Consider the following 21,267-nt stretch of genomic DNA (forward strand, 5'->3'; position numbering starts at 1 on the left):
GTTGCATTACAGAATGATTCTGTGATCGCCTTTATAAAAAACACTGGTTAAGATCATTTTTACTTGCTGTGAAGGCCACTATTGTACTGGTTACTGTAATGATTCTTGGTTTTCCTTCTAGACCTGAACTAGTTATTTCCTACTTGCCTCCTGGAATGGCTAGTAAAATAAACACTAAAGGTAAGAAATTATATATACTCTTAATTATACTTCAGTACATTAAACATTCTTTATCAACGTTACCTAAATCATACTGAATCATTGGCCAATATTTTTAAGATATTTTACTTAATGGACTTTATTTTTCAAACATTTCATTGAAAATTTCATGTTTGCAATCCTCCTTCATTCATGTTTCCACAGCTTTGTTGAGACTCATGTGGAGGATTACACTACCAGTTTAATTCTTCAGGTTTCTTTGAAAAGAGCCAAACTGTATGAATTTTAATACTCTGCTCTTATAAAGCATCCCCTTCTGTTTTGTTTTGTTTTTACAATATGCAAAAGTAATTGTGTGCTTACTTTGCAGCCTTGCAGTCCCCAAAAAGACCACGAAGTCCTGGGAGTAATTCAAAAGTTCCTGAAATCGAGGTCACTGTGGAAGGTAAGGCCCCTCTGTGGCGTGCTTCTGTTGATGCTCCAATTCACGAGTTCTTCAGATTACTATTTATATTTTTATGCAAATGAGTTTTTATAAAACAGGTTTTAGATGTGAATAAGCTACCTGTGATTAAAGCTAAATTTCTGAATGTTTCTAATTGAAATTTTCAAAAAGGTTAACATGATGTTCATTGAGCATACTGTAAACTGCTTGCAAGAAAATTCCTAAAATGCTTTTCTTTCCTAATAATAAAGTAAGGATACAGACAGGAATGTGTGGAATTTTTTTTTTTTTTTGGTCTCCTTTTTTAATATTCTTTTCAGGAGAGAAAATTCAGGGATGGTTTAAATAGCAGTACCTTGTATTAAACTAGTTCCTTCTGTGTCCTCAGGTTCACTTTCTCTCCATTCCCACTAGATCTGTGGGATTCTTACCTTTTCAGGTGCACAGTATTAAAATGTACAATATTCTAGACAATCCTCAGTCTGCTCTTGGGTGTGGCTGTTTCTGTCTCTTCACTGATGCAAAAGCAAAGGATAACTTCATTAGGATTGTGCTTTGTTGTCACATAACCTCAAGTTTTGTATTAAGTTTTCATGTTGATACTAAGTGGAACCTTAGCCCATCCCCATTTAGTTTTCTTGTATACCCAACAGAACCTACTCTCTCACAGAAAGGCATCAAAAATCCTTGGACAATTTATGGCTGTCATGCACCTGTTTAATCATTTCTGTTAAAAATTGCCAAGAATTTAATTAAAAATGTACTCAATCCTTTACTTTCTTCCTTTTGAAGAAGATCTCTCTAGTGCACACGTTTTCCATCCTTTCCTGAAAAACCTCATAAGTAAAAAAGTAAGATACTTGTGGTGTTACTTTTAGTGGAAAGACACAGATGCTGAGGAACCAGAGAAACATGGGCCTGAAACCGTAGATTTCAGCAACACGGTTGGAAGCTTCACAGGGAAGGTTACATTTAACTTGGGTTTGCTGCAAGAGTAGACTATCTCCAGGCAGAGACATGGGGATGCCGCCCCTGAGAGAGCATAGCGCGAGCCCTGGTGCTGATTTCAATACAGTGATTTGAGTGATGACAAGTGATCTCATATTCTAGGGAGCGTAGTTCTGTCTCTCGTTCCGATTGGACTTATCTCAGGAAGCTTTTAAGGTATCAGTGTCCAGAAGAAGTCCTGGAACCAGCTGATTCTAGGGTCATAGCAGTTGTATTCTTGAAATGATTGATCTGTGCTGTCTTCATTTGATAGATTGATGAGTAAAGCCACGGTCCCCAAACTCCATTAGAGTTGCCAGGTTAGAGATCACAAAGAAGAGAGAGTAAGTTCAGAAGGAAAGGGGGGCGGTGAGATGGCAAGCAGTCATGAAGTTGAATAACACACACTTAGGTTAAGAGGTAAAGAAGGTATTTTACAATATAACAATATATTCTGGGATAGGAGTAGGGTTGACCTAAGAAAACAGTACGTACCTCAAAAAAAGGAGAGACTCCTGTGTCAAAGAAACCTGGGAGAGCTACAAACTCTTGTTTTAAAACATTCTGGACATTTAGAAAGGCTTAAGACCTTCTATACACAGAGGACAACATCTAGAAAAAGTCACTATAACTTCTAAACTTTTTTCCCTCCTTTTTGACTAGTACAAAGTTACATTGTGTATACGATGTCCTGATCTCAGATAAATTGGTCTGTGGATGTTAAATATTAAAATCGGGTAAAAAAAAGAAACAACCAGTTAATACACATCATTTTTATAGACACTGTATACTGTAGAGTATTAGAAACAGCATGTTTCTCAAAAATAGATTAATTCATAATTGTCAGTTGGCACACTAGAGATACACTTCTGGAAGTTATTACTCTTGTACTTTTAAACTTTTTATCCATTGAGCTTGTTAAAGTGAAGCTTACTAAGTATTATAAATAAACTCCTGTTTATCAGTTAGATGTCAGGAAACTAGAAAAATGAAGCGTTAATGTCATGCGATAAAATGGGCCTATAGAAGTAAGGTTACCAAGTATAAATTTAGCATTGCATTCTATTGCAATCAACAGTGATTTTACACATAGGAGATGCCTGTTTTTCTCACATAGAAAAACATTCTGAAGGTAGGTTACCTTCATTCAGTAGCTCAAAAATTATGAGACTGGCTTCTGTGTTTCGTCTCGGCCCTTCCTCGTGGGTACAAGATGACCAGTTGAGCTTCAGCCATCATGTCTGCATTCATGGCAAGACACGGTAGAGGAGATGCAGCGTCAGCCCTGCCTGGACCCACTGTTAGGAAAAGCAGGACGCCTTTCTAGAATCCCCTAGCAGATTTTGGTGAAGAAAGAAAATGTTTTTATTTCATAAATAAAATGAAGCACAGTTTCTGAGGCTAGTGCGTTTAGATTTAAATTTTGGCACCACCACTTAGGCAAACCACTAAAATCTCTGTTTCAGTTAGTTCATCTGTAAAATGGCAACAAGAATAGTAGTTAACTCATGCTGTTTTTAAATTGAGATCTAAATCACGTAATAAAATCACAATTGAGTAGTTTTTAGTATATTCATAAGGTTGTGCAGCCATGATCAGTACTGTCTAATTCCAGAAGGTTTTTACCGCCTAAGGAGAAGCAAAACCTGTACTCACCCGCAGTTGCTCCCCACCTCCAACCACTAACCTCCTCTTCTGTCTCCATGGATGTGCCTATTCTGGACATTTCATATGCGTGTAATCATAATACGTGGTTCTTGGTGACGGGCTTCTTTCATTTAGCGCAGCAGTTTCCAGGTCCATCTCTGTTGTAGCAGGTAACCGTACTCTGATCCTTCCCCCTCCCACTTTTTAAATATTGCGGTTAAGTGTATGGAATACAGCTGTGTATGTTCTTTTTATGGTTGGCTTCTTTTGCTCAGCATAATGTTTTTAAATTTATACTTGTTGCCTATTGCAGTATTTCTTTTTTGTTGCAGAGTGTTACTCCATCGGATGGATTCCCCACATTTTGTTTATACATTTGTCAGTGGACATTTGGGTTTATTTCCAGTCTTTGTCTAATAAAAATGCTGTGAATATTTGTGTATCAAATGTGTCATATGCTTTCCTTCTTTTGAGTAGATATTTAGCAGTGGAGTTGCTGGGTTTTTACCTTTCTAAGAAACTGCTCAACAGTTTATTTATTAATGTGGTTGTATTATTTTACACTCCTGCCAGGAATGGATGGGAATTCTAGTTGCTACTTATCTTCCCAGTACTTGGTATTGTCATTCTTTTTAATTTAGCTATTCTACTGGGTGTATAGTGCTATTTCACTTAAATATAAACAAGAAGGCCAGTTTATTGATTTAGAACATGAACTAGATATTTCAGTCAAATCAACTCTGTCAGTTGATCACAGGTTTCCTCCAGTCTTGTCCTGTTGTTACCAAGAGGTTGCTTTAAGAGCCTGGAGTTTAAGCGGAGATGTTAGTTGGATGACCTTAGTAGCTTGTTACAGAACTGATTAATGGAATGTACTCATTTCTTCTGGATTACTGTATGTGCAGGTAAACCAGGTGGCTAGGGCCAGGTAGTCTAGAAACACTTTGCTTTCATCACTATACTGACTAAGGAAGCTGTGGTTTTTGTTCCGGAGTTCTGAGAGGCTTAAAGACTCGAATGTTGAATCTTGATTTTTTTTTTTAGGGACTGACAGATAAATTTCATCTGCATTCCCCATTCTTATGAGACACCTCTAATACTCTTACGGATTCTGAGGCCATATCCAGGCTAAGACGGAAGATAGGAGTGACCGTATGTGTGCTGTGGGTTTGCCATCCATCACTTAGATCTAGGAAATGATCCAGGAAAATTTTGTCTGCAGTATGTCGGGGAGATAGTGTAGTGGTGAAGGCTGAGGAGCCAGACTCTGAAGGTTGGTACCCCAGTCCACCCCTGACCAGCCGTGCAATCGACTGTAAGTTACATAGCCCCCATGACTCAGTTTCTCCATCGGTAAAGTGGAAATGGTAACAATGCCTGGGAACTAAATTAGTTAATACATTAGTAATATGTTTGGATGTTACTTTGGCTTTCTAAAAAATTGTTGTCTTCAGATTAAGATAAGTTTATTCTTTAAGCATTAGAAGAATAGCATTAGAACCCTTCTCCATAAAGAAGAGTTAGGGCCTGGTGTTTATAAGGATAACTGAAACTAACACTCACTTTCATTTAATGGAAAACAACTGATTCTTACCTGTAGCATGGTTTCTGAGTTGTACTAAGAATTCAAAGAAACGGAATGTCAGTCAGCTAGATAATCCAAAGGAAAGCTTCATAGTGGAGAGAATTGTACCTAAAGTTGTGCTTATGTTCAAGGGTTGAAAGGGAAACATATAAGCAAACATAGGCAACTGAAAGTTACATGGCTCCCAGAGGGCACGATGAAACCTTAAGTAAATTGAAAGTACCTCAGATGAGCCAGAAAGCTCATTGTTTTGGGGGAGAATGCCTGATTGTAGAGACGGAAGTAAAGAGAGAAATGAATGGAGGTCTGTGGAACTAGCTACAGTGCTTGTTTTCATTGCAGGGTGCTGTTTGAACTTAACTTTGTTTTCCAGCGCATGCTCAGCTTCAATACGAATCATTAAATATGTGGTTGATTATATTGTTCTTTAATTCTTCAGGCCCTAATAACAACAACCCTCAGACCTCAGCTGTGCGAACCCCTACCCAGACCAATGGTTCTAATGTTCCTTTTAAGCCTCGAGGGAGAGAGTTTTCCTTTGGTAAATATGTATTTTATTTTTCTTGATTTCATCGTTTTAAATAAAAAGAATTAATAAAAATTCTTTACTAAGTGAATTGCTTTTTATTTTGTAAGTCAATATGTATTAGCAATTAAAGGCACAGGCTGTAGCGTCAGACTGCTTGAGTTCCAGTCTGGTGCCAACACTGTAATTCTGTGATGTTGGGTGAGCTGCTTAACCTTTCTGGGCCCATTTCCTCGTGTGTAAATGGGGACCACATTGCTTCCTGCTTCATAGCGTTATTATGAGGATTATAAATATTAAACCATTTAAAAGGTAGGACTATACCTGGCACATAGTAGGTACTATAATTGTCTTTTGGGAGATTTTTTGGCCTTATTTATTTATTTGCTTTAGCGCATGTCATTTATTTGTAACCAACGTATTCGTAATATAATAATATAATAAAAACAGTTTAATATGTGTCAGGATTAGAGTAGTTGTCAAGACATGACTGTTAAAAACCTATGTATTTTCTTTGTACTTCCTAAAGATATACATTAAAATAAGATGAAAAATCCTGATCATAGATGTATATTGATAAATATTACTAGCAGCTTAACTACCTTGTTTTTTTAATGCAGAGGCTTGGAATGCCAAAATCACAGACCTAAAACAGAAAGTTGAAAATCTTTTCAATGAAAAATGTGGTAAGTTTATTTTGAAACATTTTAAAAATAGAAGTTAGTGTTTTTTTAGATAGAATGTGAGCGGAGTGAAAATGTTCACATTGAAATTCAATTATCATTGGAAGTAAATGGGTTTTGTAGGCATGAATTTCATCATTTCTTCCACTCTTCTGAGCACCAAGAAATTTAAGAAAATGTTTTAAAATTAATGTGATTTTTTAAAAGAATGTAATTTTAGTAGCCTCAAAATATAATTTAAAATGCATTTTTGAAAAAGGTTTAAGTTTTTTAAAAGTTGTAAATGTTAGAAATGTGTGTATGTGTTTTGTAGGTGAAGCTCTCGGCCTTAAACAAGCTGTGAAAGTGCCATTTGCATTATTCGAGTCTTTTCCAGAAGACTTTTATGTGGAAGGCTTACCTGAGGGTGTGCCATTCCGACGACCATCTACTTTTGGCATTCCAAGGCTGGAGAAGATACTCAGAAACAAAGCCAAAATTAAGTTCATTATTAAAAAGTAAGGAAATTAGATGAAATGAGGTTGGCCATGAGTTAGTAACTGTTTGACACTGGGAGACGGGTTCATGGATTCACTTTTGGGGCAGGGCCAAATTAGCCCCCGTGTCAAAAACGCTCTTTAAGCTGTACTTTTGTGTACGTTTAAAATTTTCCATAATTGGTTAAAAGAGGAAAGGAGGGCTCTCGCTTGCCAGAGGGATAACAACTTGATGTTGTTAAACCTACCCACAGTTGTATTTTTAATGGTTGATGGTGCTGGAATCTAAGCAGTGGTTTGGTTTTATAAAACCCTTTTATTTCTCCAACTTAACACAATATTTTAAATTTCTTTCCTATTTGCTTGGAAATCTATGGATTAAGCCAACACAATTAAAATAAATAGGAATAGTTAGAATTAGAAAATACATATTAATACTCAAGAATTATTTGAAGTTGGGAGAAGGTCCAAGATGGCGGATTAGAAAAAGAATGAAAAGTCAAGCCACACTGTCATGCAGGGTCTCAGCACACAAGAACGCTCCCCACATAAGAACGCAGGAGATGGTGAGGCCAAAAGGGAACACCCACGGATCCATAGATAGGGGAGTCATACCTCCATATTCTCGCTGGCGGCTGGGTTGGAGATACACGAAACAGGATCCACACAATCTGCAACCTTCCGTCCACTTCTCTGCCAACCAACCAACCCCACTTGCTAGCTGCAATCCGCCCTGCTAACTGCAATCCGCCGTGCTAACTGCAATCCACACTTGCCAGCTCAGCCCCCATCTTGCCAGCCTCCATTTGCTGCTAGCATAGCCACTGCAGTTATATTAGTGGCCAATGGCTCACTGGTTACAGCTGACGGCCAACTAGCCACAGCTGGTTGCCATCCAGTCACAGTTGATGGCCATTTACTACCTGAGCCAGCACCTTTCTATGTGAGGCCGAGAGCCTGGAACTGCACTCCTGGCTCTGTTCCCCCCCCCCCCCCCCACACACACACAAAAGAATTATTTGAAATTAATTTTAGGTTTTTTTTTTTATTAACACTTTTGCATCACCCAGAGATGCTGTCAAATCATCAAAGCTGACATTGCCAAGCATAGTGGCCACCTTTTGTGCTTTTGTCCAGGTGTGGCCTCTGCTTCCCCTTCCTAATAGAGAAAGAAAGATTCTTTTGCTCAAGAACTGAATTTTTCCAGGATATCTTGAAACCATGGGAAGAAGGAACTATTTAAATTAGATAAAGCTGGGGTGGATGTTGTAATCACAAGAATAATTAGTCTTTTTGTATGTGTTCCTTTAGGTAAACCTTGCTTTTCTTTCTTTTTTTTGTTCTTCCATTACTAAGAATCTAATGTATACTTAGAATTACTGATCTTTAAAATCTTTTACTTGTTTAATTTTTAATCTTTTACTGTTTAAATTTCTCTCCTGCCTCTTGGAGATCTTTGAATTAAGCCAACACAATTGAAATCGATGGGAATAGTTAGAATTAGAAAATACATATCTATGCTCTAAAGTAATTTGAAATTAATTAACACACGTTTTCTCTTTTCTTGTTTTTAGGCCTGAAATGTTTGAGACAGCAATTAAGGAGAGCACCTCTTCCTCTAAGAGCCCTCCAAGTAAGTGTTTTTGCTACAGAAGACATGCTGTTAGACATTTATTTTGCAGCAGTGGTTTAAAAATTGTTTAAAGACCAGCTGTTGAGATTAAAAACAGGAAACCTCATTCAAAATTGGGGTTGTGACTAGTTTACAATTTTCAGTTCTTTAATGATTGAGAATCTCTGTGTCTGATGCTATTCCAAGCATCAGAAGGAAGAAAAAAGAAATAACTTTTTCAGGAAGCTTAGTGTTGGGGAATGACAAAACATTCCATGAAAAGGAACAAACCTGGAATAAAAGTTGGGTTAAAATACTATGTTGTGCAATCTGAATTGTAAGCACGTGAGGGCGAGAGAGAAGATTTAATTACATTTTGTATATGTGGTAATCTTAAGTTTCTATTTTAAGGAAAAATAAATTCATCGCCCAATGTTAATACTACTGCATCAGGTGTGGAAGATCTTAACATCATTCAGGTGACAATTCCAGGTAAGATTGCTCTGCCTGAATCATAGCTGGTGGGGTGTATTCCTCTTCAGTTTTTCACTTTCATGATGCGATTACTGAGATTGGCTCTGTTCATGCAGGGATGCTCTCCTTCCCACCCCCCTGCAGAGATTGTTAACCCAGTTGTCAATTGATTTCTAATAGCTCTAGGCAGTTACTGGACTTGGCATGAGCTAAAACCCGTTGACCACCCAGATGCCTGGTGTTGTTTTAAAAATCTGTATAAAACAGCAGGTAAAGCTCTTTATAACAAGAATAAAGTTGTAGCATTTTCAATTTTTTAATTTTTTTTTATTGGGGAACAATGTGTGCCTCCAGGGCCCATCAGCTCCAAGTCGTCCTTCAATCTAGTAGTGGAGGGCGCAGCTCAGCTCTAGGTCCAGTCGCCATTTTCAATCTTAGTTGCTGAGGGCACAGCCCACCATCCCATGCGGGAATTGAACCGACAACCTTGTTGTTGAGAGCTCGCGCTTTAACCGACTGAGCCATCTGGCTGCCCCCTGTAGCATTTTCAATTTAATATTATTGTTAAATCAGGTTAAATCATTTCAGTCTTGATTAGTTTAAAATACATATTCCAAAAACAAAGTGAGTTACACAGAGCACCTAAAAATTTACTTGAAATTAAAATTATGTTATTAAGTCATGAATTTTCTCTGAACTTTTTTAGATGATGATAATGAGAGACTGTCAAAAGTTGAAAAAGCTAGACAGCTAAGAGAGCAAGTCAATGACCTCTTCAGTCGAAAATTTGGTAAGTTTTTCAATTGCGTAGGGCAGCTTGAAATAAGCAAGAAAATTTTGTTTCAATGAAACTTAACAGTAAATTATGCTCGGATAGTTATAATCTTTCTATTATAAAAGGAAATAAAGTTATAAAATAAGTGTTTTGGTTTTCCTAAAGTTCTTTAGTAAGAAAACATTAAATGTGTTATACTATTGATAATGGTCAGTATCAAAGTAAATAAAATTAAGGTTTATATGTAAGGTTGTTTCAAGTGTACAAAGACATTAGTTAGCAGTGGGGGCAGTCTTTAAAATAAATGTTGGTCATGTGCTTTTTAAACATTCCTTAAGTTGATGGGTTAATCTATGTATTCATCCTGTGTGTCTCATTGTAGGTGAAGCTATTGGTATGGGTTTCCCTGTGAAAGTTCCCTACAGGAAAATCACGATTAACCCTGGCTGTGTGGTGGTTGATGGCATGCCTCCTGGAGTGTCATTCAAAGCACCTAGTTACCTGGAAATCAGCTCCATGAGAAGGATTTTAGATTCTGCTGAGTTCATTAAATTCACAGTCATTAGGTAAGTGAAGAGTTCTCTGCTTGGTTATAAGAATGAATCTGCAGATCATGACACTAAGTCACCTTCCAAAATGTAGTCACATGTAGTAATAGAAACAAGTTTACCATGTAATGAAACGAACAATTAAAATACTTTAGTTATTGTACTATTAGAGTCTCTCCTCCGTGGGCCGACTCTTAATTCTCTGGTTTTTAAGGTAAGGTGTTAGCAAACCATTCAGATCCAGCCTGTCTCCTGTTTTTATAAAGTCTTATTCAAACAGTCATCTGTTTGTTCACACATTATCCATGGCTGCTTTCATGCTACAGTGGTAAACTTTAGATTCACTGTGACAGAGACACTATATAGTCTGCAAAGCCTCGAATATTTACTATCTGGCCCTTTACAGAAAGGTTTTGTCTTTGGCATGTCAGGGATTTGATCCCAAGTCAGCCAAGTCACTTCTGTTTCCTTGTCCATACAATGAGATTGTAATTGTTCCCTTTGAGAACATCAGCTCTTTATCCACAGAGTAGGAATGATGATTATACCTACCCTCTAACAGCATTATGAGAATTACATTATTGATAGGTGCTTATCACAGTATGTGTTCATTCAACACGTCTTCTTTTCCATCCACCTAAGCAGAAGTCCCAAGGTGGCTTCACTCTTCTCTTCCAACTCACAAAAACTTGACTATCTAAATCTTCCCCAGTCAGTTCATTGTCAAGTTCCCACCCTCTCTAGTATACATCCCTTAGGACTGGCATTCAGAAATAGCTAATGCATTACCCTTCCAAGGCCTTTTCTCATCCGCTCCCATCTTCTCTCAATACCCTTTCCCTAAAAATCCCATATTTTTGCCCCACTTAACCAGTGTTCATTTTCCGTGCCATTCTCTAGGGGTCTGGGAAAAAAAGCCTTCTTCCATTATATCATTTCACTAAAATTACTCTGTTTCCTTTTCTTTGTTCCTATTTTTTGTTTTCCCCACCATCTTTAATGTAACGTTTTCTAGAAGTGTTCCATATTAGTTATTCATTTATCTATGTATCTATCGATCGATTAAAAAATATAAGATTAAAACAGTATTAGATATCATTTCTCATTTTCGCACATAAGTGACATAGGTTAAATACTAGTTGTATAAACTGAATATACCTGTAAATTCTTGTAGAGTAAAAATAAACTGTTACATAATTTGTTTCTTTCTTTAGACCATTTCCAGGCCTTGTGATTAATAACCGTGAGTATTTCATGAAGTCTTTGGATTTTTGTTTTTTCCAGAATGTGAGAGGGATTTTTGTTTTTTCCAGAATTAGCTCAGTGTAAAATTTCACTTCATGTACAGCAATAACCATGCAGTCAGCATTACTTTGCCCTTAGTGTTAAAGCACCATGCACTTTGTAGATGTAAAATTGGGCAAGTTGCTTAACTTTTTAAAATCTGTTTATTCATCATAAAGTGGTAATGATATTAGTACCCACATGGGGCGTTTTAGAGCATTTTAAATGACTCATATGTCAAGCATCTAAAGGGTTAGCAAGCTCCTGCCCATGTTTGTGAATAAAGTTTTATTAAAACACTGCCAAGCCAGTTTGCTCATGGCAGAGGTAAGAAGTTGCCACAGAGCGTTCGTGACCTGCAGAGCCTAAAATATTTACTAACTGGCTCTTTATGAAAAAGTTTGTCTACCCATAACCTAGAGCAATGCCTGTCCTCATAGTACGTTCTCAGTGACTACAATCTATATTTGTCATTATTACTGTTACTACTTTTACTATTGTTATGTAATTGCTATGCTAGAATAAGTAACTTATATTATTAAGCATAATGTCTGGTAGACACTGGGCTCTCAAATATTGTTGCATGAACAAATATAAGTTCTTCCAGTTCCCTGATGTTCATAGCATTTTAAATAGTGCTTTTAGCAAAACACTTGTGTAGTATGTTTATGTTCTTTTAACTTTTTATTTAAAACATTTTAAATGAGAATGATCCTTTTCTAATACCGTTGGTATTTCAGTCTTTTTTTCCAATTGGTATTATTATTCTAGCTCTTTGAAATCCATCTATATTGAGTATTCAGTTCTATAAGTTTTTCATTGAGAAGGTGTAAGTCTCTTCAGTTTCATGTTCAGGGGTTTTCAGTGGCCACTGAGCAGCAGAGCCTTGTGAGTTGATCCCCTCACCCCCACCCCAACTGAGTTACGTGCTGTCATCACACCCGTTCCCTGTCATTATGTACTGCTTCACACTTGACCCTGTTCTCTGGCCTTCACTTTTCAGGGTCATGGATTGTATTTTAAGCTTTTCTGGCCCCTTGCAAAATGTTCAGTTTTGTTCTCATCCCTGTGCAATAGTCTGTAATAGAATTTTGTGGTAATTGCTATGGATTAGTTATTTTGAGGGAACATGCCAGAACTTTTAATGTTTGTTCTCTTCTCGTCATAAAGAAAAGAGTGACTGTTATGGTAAAATTGGAGCACCAAAATAGAGAATGTATGTAAAAATGCTTTCCAGATGCCACAGCATGTCATTAAATTATTAAATGAATTGTTTTATTTTCAGAGTTGGTTGATCAGAATGAGTCAGAAGGTCCAGTGATCCAAGGTAAATTAAGCAGGGTAAAACATAGAAATATTCCTCCTTTTTCGGTAAAATAGATCAGACAGAATTGTTTGGCAGCACATGCTTACCTTTGCCTCACTTTTAGGAGTCAGTTACACATACCATACACGTGTGCACACACCCTTAGACTTTCTTTGACTAAAGGCTGTATAAGCTCAGTCTATAGGTCCTGACTGACATCTGTGGACCACATGCTATTTGACCCACTGTACCAGGTCAGGTAAAGGTCACGAACCCTAAGACCAGTGCGTAGACTGCAGTTTTTTGGGTGAGAAGGTTGTCTTTTTAACTTTACTCTGTATGGCACTTGTGTCTAATGGTAGTTGTAAGCCAAATTGTGTTGGGTGGAAATGCGTGTGTTGTGGTTTTAAAAATTCCTTAAGACCAAGTGGTCAGGCCTACTGCTGTGATTCATTGAAAGTAATGAAAGGCTTTTATTAAAAGGGAACTCACAAAAGAAAGGGGGAGAGGACATAAAGCAGGAACTTCTTCCTTTCATGTTAGAGCTGTGCTAATTTATGTTGTTATTTAATTATACTTTGGTTGTGTAAGCTAATTTAACACAATTCAGAAAAGTAGAAATTTGAAAGTCTAGTTGAGTAATTGTGTGTTTAATCTCAAGAATCTGTGGCTATTATTTCATCCTAAACTTGTGGTTTGTGTACACAGACTGGAGAGCTTTCTCTCCTTCTTCTGGACTCTAAATAATTGAAAGCCACTTTTGAAACAATAATTACAGTAAATCTTCATGTGTTTCTCTTCAGAATCAGCTGAGCCAAGCCAGTTGGAGGTTCCCACAACAGAAGGTAAACAGGGTCATCAAAAACTGGAGTTCCTTAAGACTTTTATTAGGACAAAGGATTAACTGTGTTTTTACAGCTTTTAAACTAGAACTGTGGGTGTTTTGTTCTTTTGTTTCTGGGTGAATTGGATTTGTAGTCTATGTCCAGAAACATTGTGTTCAGAGATGACTCATGGGTTTTTTTGCTCCATTTCCCCTAGTGATTCTTAATGACTCTGAAGCAGCGGAGTGGCTGCTGTAGAGCCTGGGTAGTGCTGGTCCTTTACAGACATAAGTAATGAGATGTTTATTACTTTGAAAACATAAGTAGCAACATTTAGAACTTACTGTTAGAGAAACTATTGTCTCCGAAAATGTTATTTTTAGTATCGTATTATTCCTGTTAAATCATGTTAGTAGATATTTTGGCATGAGCGGATTTATAATTGAGCAGGTTTGCATTAATAGTGGAATGAAACGGTTCTCTTTTGTTTTTCTTGGTAGAAGTAAAGGAGGCTGATGGAAACTCTCAGATCAAGCAAGAACCAGACCCTACGTGGTAGACCTCTTCCTCCTAGGGTAACTCAGCCTCTGTGTCCCGGGTGCCATGTAGCGTCCGTCACATCCACAAGCTAATGTGTTTTCCCTGCTTCAGCCATAAATGCCCCACCTTCAGGGCATGTAAGGTCCAATTGTAAGCCATAACCACATGGCTTGAGCTAGAAGATTCAAGCAGAGGTTTTCCCTTGGATCAGTATATGTCAGTCAAAAGTGTAAATGCATTTTTGCCTTAAAAGAAAACGATTTTAATCGACAGGGTAAATCTTGTCTCACCAGTGGAGTTCACTGCGTCACTGTCCCTACACTGACTTTCCCCTGATCATAGCGACAGTATTTGCAGTCTGGTTGAGCTGCACAGTGTGCGTCTTGCATACTTAAGTTACAAGCCTGGCCCTAGCATTCCAGACTTCTTAAACTTGGCCAGTTAGTAACAGGAGGGGCAGCTCTAGAACAGGAGTCAGCAGAACCTGGTTCTCATGTCTGCTGAACCTCATTAGGCCTGAGCTGCTGCATGTTTAGCTGATGGCTAATAGGACACAGCTTGACAGGACCGATCTGTACTTGATGCTGCATTTTTTATAGACTTTTTTTGTCATGGAATTTGCCATGTACTATCAATTCATGGGTTGACGTGCTAACTAAGTTGTGATAAGTGTGACTGTTTAATTCCTATAATCAGATTAACCTGTTTTCTTGCTTGTTTGTTTTCTCTCCTATTTTAGCTTAAAGTATCAGTGGGTGAGAAGAGCTTTTCGGACCTGTTACTGCCCCAAGCTGTGTAATATACTTGTATAACAGAAATACCTTCTATACAAACCTTTTTTTCTACTTTTAGATAGAAATGTCTACTTTTTCAGCAGTTCTGTGAATTGAATTAAAGAGCAGAGTGACTGTAGATTTGGAATGGCTGGTTTACTTTGGAATGTATTATAAGGATTTTACAGCAATGCTGGAAAAATGACAGGGAAAATGACAGGGATGAATCGCACCAGATTTTTTTTACGGATTCAGCAGAGCCTTCAGCTATGGTGTTTATTTTCCAATCAAGTGAAGATATCTCCTACTGAACATCTCAGCTTCTGCAGTGAAGAAAACACCTGTGATAGTTTAGTTCTTTAGTTTTTCTATCTGAAAAATCATTTAAATGATCCTTTTGTTCACGGCTCTCCTTAATGACTGAGTGAACAGTTAGTATCTGTATATTTGACTAAACCTTTTCCTAAGCTATCTATCATGGTTCATACGTTTTTTTTATCCTAATTAAAAAACAACCATCTGGATTACCTAGTAGCCAGTAAGAGGTCAGAGTCTCTGCGTGTGGCTTATAGGTGGGATACCTTATAGGAGAACCTCTTCCACATTTACTTGTCATCCAAATAAAATGCATGGTGTGCCAGAAGTTTAAGATCAGGTATGAGTGTTTGGGCAAGCGAAATGACACTAAAGCCTCACTGTCATGTAACCTATTGTGGTGTGGATTTCTTTGGAACACTGTTCCAGCTTGGATCAATCTCAAGGGGTTTTCATTGCCTTCATTATTTTATAATTCTACTTGTAACATTGAGGCTCCAGTGTGGGGAGTGAGGGGTCATAAACCATTCTGCACCCACTGCTGTTCTGCGCCATTTCTAGGAGAATCTGACATGTGTTGAGATTTCACAGACAATAAGAGTTGTAAAATCCCAGCTATATGAAAAGCTAGAGTATGTGATGGCATAGAGTGTTCATTAGCTTTATCACAATATTCACAATGGAGAATTATATTACATGGTAGCAGAAATAGGCATTTTTATGTGTTGCTTATATTTTACCTCAAATTAAAATGTAGATATAGGGTAATAAATAAAATCCATCCATGCCTTTCACACACTAATTTATTTCTTTCTAAGGTGTTTTCATGATTATATCTGGGGAAACTCGTGGGTGGTTCGGTGGTAGGTGGAATGCAAAATGAGGGTTAGTTGGCACTGTTCAGAGTGCAGGTCCTCGCGAGGACGCCACGATGCTTCTGAGACCACTGTGCATCTGCCCTTAAACGTGGGGGCTGGGGCCCCAGCCTTTCATCTGTAACATGCCAGCTGTATGCAGCTGAGGTACGATTTTGAGGTCAGAACCCCTCCCCAGACAGAGCACATACATTAGCGCCTCCCACATAAAAATCACACTGACTCCAGTTACTTTCTGTTCTCAGCACAGCCCTCGGCCTCTCCTGTGCCCTACAATCGGTGCTCAGGAAAACTAGCTTGTTATTAACCTACCAACAGACATTAGGAGGAGACGGCTCCTACAGTAGAATGTCACGGTCCCATTAAAGTGTTCTCAGAAAATGTACAAAACCACACTGTCCTCACCCACACGTACGTCCCAACATGGAGAATCGTGCCCATGCGAAGGCTGCTTGTAAAGGGAGTTAAGCTCCTATGCTTAAGTCTCTTTTTAACAAAAATTTTGTGGTACCACAGACTTACCAAGGAGGTTTGTTGTCCTATCCAGTATAGGTATATTCAGTATAAAAATTCTGTATATATGTATGCACATTTTTTGTTTTCATACGTACTGTTAGAAAGCATTTTTTAAATAGTGTTCTCGTCCCTGCCAAGTAGAACGGAGTTTGCACTCTGGACAAGCCCCCAGTCTACTACCTACAGCCTCTTGACAGCTTCTAAAAGGTTTAAGGAATGCTCTCCTGCCCCATTCCGTCTCATCTAAACAAAACAGGCTCAGGTCCTTCAAGAAATGTTGAACCTCAGGCAGTGGGTGCTGTGGCTCCGGCTTGTCTTCCACTGGAAGCGTGAGGCGGTGGAATAAACCGTTCCTGCTGACTCACTGTCTCCTGAATCTCAGCATGTCTCAGTCTCTGCCTCCTGCAGTCGGGTGCCTCAGGAAAGCTTCCCTTAGAACAGCATTGATTTCTGGCAAGGTGACTACCTTACCAAATTGCCTTTTTACCTGCAATGGCAAAATTAGCCCTGGTTTCAGGCCCTGGGCTTGTTTAAAGATGGATGGCAGTGCCACCCTGGCCTGCTAATGCAGAGCCCAGCAAGTCTGTAAGATGAAGCCTCCAGCTGCCTGTATTAATGAATAGGCCAGTGCAGCCATAAATGAGACAATTGATACATAGCCTGACTTCGTTGGCAGTGGGGATTAAACTCGTCCACCAAGATCTTTATGAGATCAGTAAGAACCAGACAAAATCAAGAAATTTCAGTGTGCTTAGTGTTTCTGAAACAAGATCCTGAATCCATAATAGTTCAAGGATAAACATTATTTTGCCAGAGAATGTAGTAGAATGACTGGGAACAGACTTGATGACAAAATCCGAGCTTCTAGACAGCTGTTCTCTTGAGCAAATTTCCATCTGACCATAAAACCAAAGAAATGTGTACATGGTACAAATTAAATCCTGTCAGTGGAGTTGGGCTAAATGCCAATATCCCCCCATCCCAAGCTCTGGACCTGCAGTAGCGGGAAAGCAAAGCTTTGTTTGTGGAGCAGCCTCTGCCCTTACGTGGGGGCACAGAGCAGCTGGGAGGCAGTCTGCCCACCTAGACTTGAATTCTACTCAGTGCACACAAGCTTACCCTTCCCAGCAGTTAGCCTATCATAGGAGACCTTCACCTTCAGGGGTCTAAGTCACCCATCGTGCATGAAGTGAGATGAGGTGTACTGACTGCGCCCACTGCTGGCCAAGGTGGCTTTGGGACTTCAGAGATGACGTCAAGGCAGAAGCAAGCAGTTGCCCTGGTCTTGCTTGGAGATGGGGCCAGGACTTCAGGCCAGGTCTGCAGCCCGCAGCCCTCCTACAATGCTGTGACGTGCAGCAGGTGGCCCGCTCCCTTTGGAAGTAGGTTGGTTATTCTGCGCATTCTTCCTGCCTCCGTTTCTGCTTTCTTTCACCCCCCAAGACCAAAAGGTCCGTCGGAGGAAGATTGAGGGACGGGCCTTTCCACTTAACACCCTAGCCCTGGTCTAAAATTCAAGGGACTTGCTTGGCATCCCCACTAGTGGGCATCTGCTGTACTGCCCAGTACTCATCTTCCTCAGTGGGAGCCCAGTTTCTGCACTGGTATGTGTTTGGAACGTATGTTCTCCCAGGGATGCCTCGGTTTCCTTGTGGTGGGGGAGGAAAAGGAGGCAGGGTTTTAGGAATTCAGATGACCTGTAGCCCACTTTAGTTACCAGCTCTCCCTGTGAGTGGTGTGAGGAGTACAGATGGGGCTCCCATCTTGTTTAGACCCCCAAAAGAGTTGCTTTCCCCAGCCTGCGCAGTTAGGATTCTGTCTTACTCCAATATGTGATAAGAGGTCATTAGCTTTCTGTATTTCACCTCATAGCTACCAACCTTGGCTCAAAGAACACAAAGCAAATTGCAGCTGGTTGTAGAAATCATGGGTCCCTAGGTACCTGGTGGCCTGTTGACAAAAACTGAACCTAGCCTAGCCCGGCTGGTTCAGAGGGTCTGCCTCACTCCTGGAACTGGGTTTGTTTAGCTCACAGTTTTCCCAGCTTCCCTATTCTGGTCAACAGTGGTGTGTGTGTCGCCTTACCTCTCCCTCCTGACCTGTCTCACCCCCAACCACATACCTTGTGGTTTTATTTTGAGGAAGTGTCAAGCAAGCTATGATACAATACCTATTTGTAAAGGTGTTTCCTGCCGGATTTCCTTCTCAGAAGCAAGAGTAGATGGTTGACAGGCATTTTGTAACATCAACTTCATGCATGGTCTCAAGGTTGCTCATTGAAAGCCTACAGTGTCAAGTTCTATAAAGCAGTTATGACCCTTAGTAAAGAGCATGCCCTTGGCAGTGCCTGAGGACCTGGTGAGGGTTGTTCCCTCTCATTTCAGTAAAACATTGGGGGTGGACTCACCCAGAGGCAGCAAAGGGAGGAAGGCCACCTCCTAGGCTATGAGAAGATCTAGATAAATCCTGAAAGGATCTATTGAATTCATGCTCTGCAATTTTGTCTAAAATTGTCCTTCCCGTAAGAGGACCAGTCTAGATCCTCTAGGAAAAATCCTTGATGAAAGACGGCAAGTGCAGGTTTCCACAAAGGCAAGGATGGAGCAGGCAACCCATGGTGTATGGCCATAAAGCTCTAGCAAGTGTTTACTTTTCGGTCTTTAGGAGACGAGCTGCAGCCCCACAGGTAGCATCATTTTGGTCTTGGTGCTTGATGCAAGGTGGCATGACCAGCCACTTCACACCATTGTAAACCACCTGTCTGCAGGGGACCCACCCCTTCATTCCTTTGTTCCCTTGGAATTGGCAGAGGTGCTGGGCCCTTGGTAAGGCCCAGCCTGACTTCATGCTTCCAGCTGACTTGCCTGCACTCTGTCTCTGAGCTGGAAAGCAACAGAAATGGCCGCCCAGCCCTGGTGACTGGATCCCAAGGCATGATTTTCTCATTACTGGAAATAGTTTCAAGTTCAAACATCATCACAAAACTTCCTGTGGTCACAGCTGGCTGCTGGATTTAGCCTTGATGTTTGGATGATGAGCTTCAGATAACTTGCACCGCATGACACATCTGGGCCCCCTCAGCAAGGAGGTGGGTCTGGAGGGGGGCGGGCACAGGCCTGGCACTGGGGGCCCCTGGCTTTGGAGTGGGCCTGGCTCACAGAGCCCCCATGCATTAGGTTATTTGCCAAGGGCCATGTTGGTGTTGAGCTCTGCCAGACGCTGCAGGGCAGTGGGACACATAGCCCTGCCCCAAGTACTCCCAGGCTCTGTCCGTGGCCTTGCTGTCTGCAGCCCAGCCTGGTCTGGGAAAACCTCCATCCTTCCCCCGGGCTCTGCCTTCAGCTCCACCCCTGGGCAGAGCAAAGGCTGAGCTCTTTCAGCTCTAGACCAGAGTTGCACCCCACACTCCCACCAATCTCCCCACTGACAGTTCCCACAGAGAACACAAGCCTGCCCCGTGGTCTGAGCCTTGCACAGGTGGTCCCAGCAACCTGGAGTGTCTGCTCTCATGGAACACAATGGCCCAAGGAATAGGTACACTTAGTGCCATTTTACAGATGAAAACCAGGCTTAAACTTGAGTTAACTTGCCAAGGGACACACAACTAGAAATGGGAGTCAGAGTTACCAGTAGGTCCATGAGTCAGGCCACCGTGTGCACAGCCAGCGGTCAATGTGCACGTCTTCCCGTGTGCCTAGGCCAAGGAGGAAGGAATTACCAGGGTGTGTGGTTCCCAGAGTGTGTGGCTCAGGTGTGTTCTCAGCCTGTCTCCCGAGTGCAGGCACCTGGTTCCCTTCTGATGAGGCCTCAAGGTCTGTCACTGATCTGGCCAGAGCCCATTCATGGTCTGATTTTGCTGAGAAAGGAAGACTCAGGGTCCCTTGGGAAACAGATGGTGAGTGGCCTGCCTTTCTGCAGAGACACCTGCTTGTGAGACCCTCAGCCCCGCATAGCCAGCATCCCACCAAGTGGCCCCTCCGCCTACCAGTCACCAGGCAAGAAGTGGTCCTGTGGTATGGCCCGGGAGGCTTCTTCATGGAGCCTGGAATGGGGATCCAGGCTGCTCTCGGCTGCTCTCGCTTGAGAAGGGGCAGGAGGACTTGAAGTGCTTAGATGGGAAAGGACTGTACCATAGCGAGGGCTGATTTGTTCCAACCCTGGAAAGCCCTAGATTCCCTCTCCTGACAGAAGGTCCCAGAGGGCACTGCCGGGGTGCTGGTGGCAAACCCCTCTCCATACAACCTATCTCCATGGCCCAGCCTTGGGGATTTCCTTGTTGAGGAACTGGCCAGCCCAGCCCATCTGGGGAAGGGCCAGGCTGGCCAGTTCCTCAACTGGAGAGAAGCCGAGATTCTTGAGGCTAGTCTGGGAATTCCTGCCTCCCCTCCAGTCCGGCCTGATATGACCATCTCCCTCTTGGGGCGTTCATGCAGGCTGGCTCCTCATGAACCCCCAGTCACCCTTCATTCACATATTGTTCAAAAACAAGGTAGAGAAGCCCAGTGCTTAAGAGCATGGGCCTGGGATCCAGACTGCCTGGGTTCAAGTCCCAGCTCCTGCCTTACCAGTGTGGCAATCTGTGTACCTCTCTGTGCCTCAGTTTTCCCATCTATAAAGTGGGGGTGATATAGTACCTACCTGACAGCCTCATTGTGAGGACAAGATGTGATCATAGATACAAAGCGCTCCTGATGCAGGGTAAGTCCTTGGCCAGCTCTCCATGGGAAGTGGGGGATTCTGGAGGCTCGGTGTCATCATACCAGCTGATGTGTAAGTACTTATAATAACCAAAATTTTATAAGAATTAGTTAAATTGTACATTGTCCTGCAATTTTCTTTTGAAAGTTTTACAACTTTAAAAAGTTTGTATTTTGTGCCCCCAATCTTATATTTATTCATTACCTCCTTCCTTCATTT

The 21,267-nt window shown here is 40.8% G+C and overlaps 1 protein-coding gene across 13 annotated transcripts in view; it reads left to right on the top strand.

Annotated features, from left to right (window-relative positions):
- GTF2I (general transcription factor IIi) overlaps window positions 1-15,753 on the top strand; it is a 94,285-nt gene extending 78,532 nt beyond the window's left edge. For all 13 annotated transcript variants that reach the window (XM_074328439.2, XM_074328445.2, XM_019754947.3 and 10 more), the window contains 14 exons: window positions 122-180; window positions 530-604; window positions 5,263-5,364; window positions 5,970-6,035; window positions 6,346-6,529; window positions 8,083-8,141; window positions 8,532-8,612; window positions 9,301-9,384; window positions 9,752-9,935; window positions 11,132-11,160; window positions 12,487-12,528; window positions 13,311-13,352; window positions 13,832-13,906; window positions 14,611-15,753. In XM_074328439.2, coding sequence (XP_074184540.1) covers window positions 122-180; window positions 530-604; window positions 5,263-5,364; window positions 5,970-6,035; window positions 6,346-6,529; window positions 8,083-8,141; window positions 8,532-8,612; window positions 9,301-9,384; window positions 9,752-9,935; window positions 11,132-11,160; window positions 12,487-12,528; window positions 13,311-13,352; window positions 13,832-13,890 — 1,066 coding nt within the window. In that variant the 3' untranslated portion in view covers window positions 13,891-13,906; window positions 14,611-15,753. The remainder of the gene's footprint in view (window positions 1-121; window positions 181-529; window positions 605-5,262; window positions 5,365-5,969; window positions 6,036-6,345; window positions 6,530-8,082; window positions 8,142-8,531; window positions 8,613-9,300; window positions 9,385-9,751; window positions 9,936-11,131; window positions 11,161-12,486; window positions 12,529-13,310; window positions 13,353-13,831; window positions 13,907-14,610) is intronic.
- Window positions 15,754-21,267: the final 5,514 nt, after the last annotated feature.

Source organism: Rhinolophus sinicus, chromosome 3 (assembly GCF_057876585.1).
Source record: "Rhinolophus sinicus isolate RSI-liver-muscle chromosome 3, RSI-T2T, whole genome shotgun sequence".
Taxonomy (NCBI): Eukaryota; Metazoa; Chordata; class Mammalia; order Chiroptera; family Rhinolophidae; genus Rhinolophus; species Rhinolophus sinicus.